The sequence below is a fragment of the Pteropus medius genome, unplaced genomic scaffold, assembly GCF_902729225.1.
Source record: "Pteropus medius unplaced genomic scaffold, Ma_sr-lr_union100, whole genome shotgun sequence".
Lineage (NCBI taxonomy): Eukaryota > Metazoa > Chordata > Mammalia > Chiroptera > Pteropodidae > Pteropus > Pteropus medius.
The window spans coordinates 24,391,385-24,397,918 of NW_024354502.1; the positions used below are offsets into that span (position 1 = coordinate 24,391,385).

General features: G+C 47.0%; 1 protein-coding gene across 1 annotated transcript in view; it reads right to left on the reverse strand.

The window, feature by feature from the left end:
• The window catches only part of SDC2 (syndecan 2), a 103,968-nt gene extending 98,670 nt beyond the window's left edge, over positions 1-5,298 (reverse strand). Inside the window, exon 1 of the mRNA XM_039853948.1 lies at positions 4,425-5,298. Coding sequence (XP_039709882.1) covers positions 4,425-4,484 — 60 coding nt within the window. The 5' untranslated portion in view covers positions 4,485-5,298. The remainder of the gene's footprint in view (positions 1-4,424) is intronic.
• Between the last annotated feature and the right edge of the window lie 1,236 nt (positions 5,299-6,534).

Consider the following 6,534-nt stretch of genomic DNA (forward strand, 5'->3'; position numbering starts at 1 on the left):
TGTAGATCTGAGAGGAAGCCCTGAAATCTGTATTTTTACATATTTCCAGTGATTCTGATCATCGGTCTGCCTATTTACAGAATGTTAAAGATAAGGACTGGATCTGTCATCTAAGGCTATTTGGAGCCCAAATTTGAATCAATAGAATTTAAAGGGAGACACACTGATGATGTGGTATCCTAGGAGTGTGCATGACAGTGAGACTGGTGGGCCAAGGCCTGGAAACATGATGGAGAGTAATCAAGGGGGGATAAGTCAGAAGGAGTAATATTATGGAGCATCTTATAAATCTAGCAGAGATATTTTGATTCCACACCACGATAACAAGGAAACACGGAACTTATGAAGCATGCGCAACACAGTCTAAGTGATACAGGATAAATCAAACAGCAGGTGAGCATCTGGGCCAGGAAGGGCAACTACAAGGCTGCTGACATGGAGGCATGAGCTGGCAAGGCCCAAAGAAAGAAAAAACTGAAGGGGAAAGCTATCTGGATCGCCAGAACGTGAGCTCCCAAAAGACAAAGGGGCTTGCCTGGTTTACTCACTGCTTTATCCTGAGCACTTAGTAGATGCTGAATAAAAATTTGTAGAATGAACAACACGCAGATGGATTTAGAAGCCAACTGGCGGTAAACAAGTTTACAAAAACAAATAAGTCAAGGACAGCTTCAACATTCAAACTCAAAAGACTAGAATTAAGAGATGATTCTGGCACAGATGACTAAAAAAATGTTAGTAAAAGTAGCTTGTTTTCAGTAAAGACTCTTCCTCATTACTTCTTGATTTTCTTTGAAACTTTATTTAAGCTTCTGGCCCATGAAAGAATTAGGTAATTCTGAGATACTGAAATGTACTGTCAACAGTGGAAGGAATGGCAAGTCTTCTGTCTTGAGAAGAAAACGACGGGTGAGATCTTTTAGTTTGATTTTTGGAAATGGAGGAGGGACAGTCTCATGAGAATCTAAACATTCCTTGCATGACCTATTGGATCATTGCCAGCCAACAACCCAATAGCACTTGACCAGACTCCCTATAAACGTAAATGACAGTGGTGGCTGGGCTGTGTGTAGGTAGGTCAGCCTGAGGGGCCTTGCCAACCTGAGAAGACCCCAGGTTCCCTGCAGCTGGCAATCAGGTCTCTAGGGGATTCTGTAGCCTTAAGAACTAGTCCCATCAGTGGAAAAAAACTAGATGATCCTTTGAGAACCTTTCCAAACTAATGATTATTCATTATTACCATCTGAGTAATCATGTTACACAGTTTTTCAAAAGGTGAGCACCATCAAAACTAGATGTACCAGGTCCCAGATGTAAGAGTTAGAGGTCATACTCAAACTCCTCCTAAGACACCCATCCTCTGCAAGCCTGATCTTATAAGATCTTTCCTTCTTAAATGACATCTACCTACTGCTAATATCTAACAGAGAACGAGCCCTTGTTTCTATAAAATTCCCTAGCAAAAGTAATTTGTTTCATTACTTGAGCAGCCAAAAAACATTTTTTAGAGAACTGCAAAAGGTTATATGGTTCCAATTTTATTTTTCCTTTTAATGCAAACTTTCCAAAGCCTGCCTTTCATAATAACACTGAGAGGTAATGCATGGGTCCAAATGACTTGACAGTTTCTTTTAATTTACACAGATCTAAGTATGTGTATAAAATTCCACTAGTTCAAAATGCTTCCTTTTCTTAAAACATATTTCCAGTTCAAATTATGCATTTATAGCAGTCTGCAATATATTATTCCTAAAACTAAACAGTCATGTAAAACACGGATGGAGAAACAGCAGCATATCACTACTGCCACACTCAGTCAGTCTTTCCCCTTGCACGGTTCCTGCAGTGAAAGTCCTAACCTGCCAGTGGAAAGTATGAATGCATCACCACAAACTGTCTCCAGCATCCATAAAGGGCCACCAGACCCTTTTCACAGACAGCTTTGAGCCTTGGTTCCTGAGAATCTCTTTTTTTTCTCCTTGCGCTTAGTTTAAACTAAAGAATTCACTAACTGAAGACTTTTTTCCTTTCTTCCTTTTAAAAGGCTTTAAGCTCAGATGATCACTACTTCTAACTCCCAGGAAACAGCAGCAGTTTTCAAATTAAAATGTGAAGTACTGGAAATAATGAGTTATAATGGTTAAATGTTTAAAAATTAAGTCAACTTTTCATACATTTATGTTGCTATACAAGCAATAAATACAGACTGAAAAGTAATTGAAATGGACTATTAGCCATCCTGAGCTTCAAAACAGTTTCTATTGAGAACTACTGATTCATTGCCTAACAAAGACTCTCTGCTAGTCTCCAAGTTGACATTTTAAAAATATCTAATCACCCTTTCGGATGATGTTCCTATTACTGAAAACGGCATCTACCACAGCGAAGCAGCTCACTCAGAAATCATCCAGTTCTGGCTGGAAATGAGATTTATTAAAACCCCAATGACAGAGCATAGGAGAAAAGTGCCACTAGGTAAGACAGGTACAGTTCAGTCAAAAAGCTTTAAGGAGCACTACCATCTGCTTTATGGAAAACAAAACAAAACAAAACAAACCAGAGAGGCAGACTATAGAGACATTCTTTTTCTAGAATCCCCAGATGGAAATATTTTTTAGCAAACCCTGAACAAGTCTCAGCAAAGAAGGATCTCCTTAACTTGGGACAGTTTTTTAGGCAGGCTTTTCTTGAAGACCTTTAAATGGAGTTCTCCCTTTGCCCTGTTTTGCAAGATGAGCACAAATGTTTTTCTGAAATAAACAGACTCTCTCCCTTTTTGTGTACAAGGAGCCAAAGTTCATAACTGGCTGTAAGGTTACCAATCCCAAAGGATTAAAGATCATTTACCAAAAAGAAATAATACCGATAAGGCTCAGAGTTCTTTTATAGCCAGAGCACCCCAATATTCATCTTTTCTGTACAGTGTACAATCCTACATGCTCGCCAATCTCTAGTAACGTTTGGGGACTTGCTAGCCCACACAAAGGCTCCCACACTGATGAAAAATGTCCATCTGCTGCTCAGTGCCAAAGAGGTTTCCCAATCCTAAACTGCCTCAACTCATAAAAGGGGAGAAAGGAGAAGTAACACTCCAGAGGGAAGGGTGAAAAAAAAACACAAAACCACTCTTAAAGATGACATTATTTGTCCTCGAAGAGACACTTCACTATATTAGAAATGGACAAGGTATTAGGTGGCAAAGGGAGGAGATACGAGAAACTGGAAGTAACAGAAACAGGGGCACTCCCTAACCAAGGCTCCAAACTGAAGTGAGGCTGCAGACGGAATTGGGGTTGCTCGGGCTTCCACCTAGCCGGACAAAGCTCGCGGCGCCCAGGTAGGGGCCCAGGAGGCACTTCCCATTAGAGGGCGCTCTTCAGGCGACGTAGGGATACCAGCTCCAGCGCCCGAAACCCACCCCAACGAGGAGAAACCAAGTCTCCACTGCCGAAACCAAATGCCCTCAGCCTGCGGGAGTCAGAGAAGACTCCTCCCGGCCTCGGGTGCACGCCCACCAGGGCCCGCGACGGCAAGAGTGGCGAGCTGTAAGCACTGGTCCCCGAGCTGCCAGGCGACCCGAGGCCAAGCGGTGTGTCACACGCACCTCACCTCGCCCTGCATGCTGCACTCCAGTGCAATCCGTATTAAAATGTCCTCCTGCCCCTAAGGGCCGCCCTCCGCCCCTCAAGGAGGAAGGGGTCCCCGCAAGACCGGGATTCCAGCGGCCGGCGCCTTGACGTTTTCCGGCCGTTCAGCGCTCCCCCCGCGCGACCGCGGACTGCGCCTCCGCGGGTGGCGTCTCCATGTAGTGTCTGCTCCCTCGCCCCAGCCACGGGGAACATCAAACAAAAGAACTTCTGCAAACTTTCCTCTCCCGACGCTCGCGGGTTTCTTAAGTCAGGGCCCGTCTCCCCATAACTTGCATTCAATCGCGTAGGAAAACTGGCGTGGAGAGATGGTGTGCGGAAAAAGGGACCTCAAACTTTCCAGGTCGCCCTCGGGTCTAGGGGAGAGCGCGGAGGGGACTCGTTCCCGCGCAAGCCCTGTGAAGGCCCCTGTCTCCTGCCACCCTTTCCCCTTCGTCCTTCCCGGGCGACGCAGTAAGACCCTCTGGGGGCAAAGACATTGAGAGTGACTTCAGTAGCCTCTGCGGTTCAACAAAACTGCGATTCTCGCTCCCTCATCCCCGGGGACCTCGGGGCAACTCCAACGAGCGGCGCTTTTCTGCATGAAGGGAAGGTGGAAACCGATGGAGGAGCGAGCGCATTCGTCCCAGTAGCTCCCCCGCGGGCGAACGCCACGTCTGGAGGTGTGGGGTGGTGGGAACCCCCAGGCGGCGCTCCGCGATTCCCGCCGGCCCTACGGACTCCACTCGGCCTCGAGCACCCTAAACAGCGCGCGCGACCCCCGCCTGGCCCACTCACCGACTCCGCCGACACGCAGGCCACCAAGCCCAAGGTGAGCAGGATCCAAGCGCGCCGCATATTCCCCGAGGTCTGGCTGCTCCCAGCAGCCGCTTGCAACCAAGGCGAAACGAAGCCTCTTGCCCAGAGCCTGGCGCAGCCCGCGCAGAAGGATCCGGAGCAGAGCAGCCGCGGAGACTGCGGCTGGGGCTTGGGGACTCCGGCTCGGGGCTCGGGGGCGCTCGCGAATCCGGCGCCTGCTCTCCGGTCCTCGGCTGCGCCGGGGGAACGCGGCGCCTTCTCACTTGTTGGTTTCTGCACTCCTGACGCCGAGTTGTTGCTCCGGGGAGGCTGCTCTCTAGAGCTCTTCGTGCTCTGCTGTTGTTTTACTCCTCCGCGCACTCCTTCCCCGTGTCGCGGCTCAGCTTCTGATTTTGAGGAATAAATTAGATGGCTTGGAATGGAGCTGCAGCTGAAGTTTGAGGGCAGAGCGGTGGGGGCGCGCTCCGCGCGGCAGGAGCTCCGGGAGTATCTGGAGAGCAGCGCTGCGGAGCGCAGCTAGTGGCTCAGCCGCGGCGCCCCTCCTCCTCCCGCGCCGCCGCCGCCCTCCCGGGGTCCTCCTCCTCTCCTCCCGCGCCCTCCGCCCTGCCACTCTCCCTCCCTCAGGAGCTGGCTTCTCCGGGCTCCTCCGGGCGTCTGGGAGATAGGAGGCGGCAGGGTGACTCCCAGCTAAACCCGGGAGAAATTCCTACGGGATTACGCCCCGATTGGCAGCTCCGGGAACCAGTGGGCGCCGGCGGCTCGGCGCCGTGGCTGCTCTGGATCTGCTCGTCCGCAATCAGGAATCCAGCGCGCCTTCATTTTCTCGATCCCTTTTCCTCTCTCGTCCTCCTCGTGCTCTTTTCTTCTCTATTTTCTTTTCTCTTCACTTTCATTTTTTTCTGGAAAAAGATCGACGAAGCAACGAGAGACATATTTAGCATTTCTGCCTGCGAGAATTAGACCAGTGGAAAGAAACCGGTTTTGAGAGTCATCGGTCATTAGCCAATGTTGTTACATACATACACATTAATAATATCATCACACACACACGCACACGGCAGAACACGCACATGCAAAGTTTACAGATGCCTTCAAGCAGTATGAAGTGTGCATAAATCTCCAATTCATGAAAATTGTATTTTCAAAGAAAAAACAATAAAGGTAAAACATGTGTACTATTTCCCACCCACCCCCAATCTACCCACTCCAGCAAAATAGCGGGAGAGAGAGAAAGACAGCGAGAGCGAAAGAAAGGTGGAGGAAGACCCCTATAAACCCAAAATGCAACAGTTTAAAAGCTCTTAATTTCATTAAGGGCTTAACTACCAGTTCTGCCTCACACACAGTTTAAGCCCCTAAGACATTTTATAGGCTTCATTTCAGCATAGAGGTGTAAACGTTTGGAAGCTACAAATAGGGCGATTTGATGAGAAATTGGACAGAGACCCTGAATAATAACAGATTTAAGAGAACTTCAAAGGAAAGAGGGATAAAGTAATTTCTAGTTTGAAGAATATACTGAGCATGTATTTCCTGAATGGAAGTCATTGATCTGAAATATTTTGGTATGAAATTTCTTTTTTCAATTCCGTGTTCTATGGTATATACTACAGAGCATGACAAATGCATAATCCCTTCCAGTTTCCGACACTATTTTTCTCTCTGACTTATGGAGTAAATGAATTATGGAGCCATTCTACTTTTAGAATGCCTGCTCCAGACCAGGGACCTTTCTGTCTTGTCCCCCACTGTTTTCTCATACCTGGTACATAAGACACACAATAAATATTTCATGAATAAATTTTGATCTAAAACTCAAAACTATACTGCATAAGAGTTGTGAGCCTTTACGATACATAGATATTGATATATAAATACTAGGCTATAGTGATTTTCGAACTTAGTATTAGAATAAAATACTGTCATACTCTGTGAGAATTTCCATGTCTTAGTAACCTTCCACTATAATAAATCTCAAAGAAAGAAATTGATAGAACTGGAGAGTTACAACTCAAAATTAGAGACATCCAGCTCTTTAGTTTTGAGTGCCAACTACCAAGCTCTCCATGGGCAAATCTAAGGCATTGTC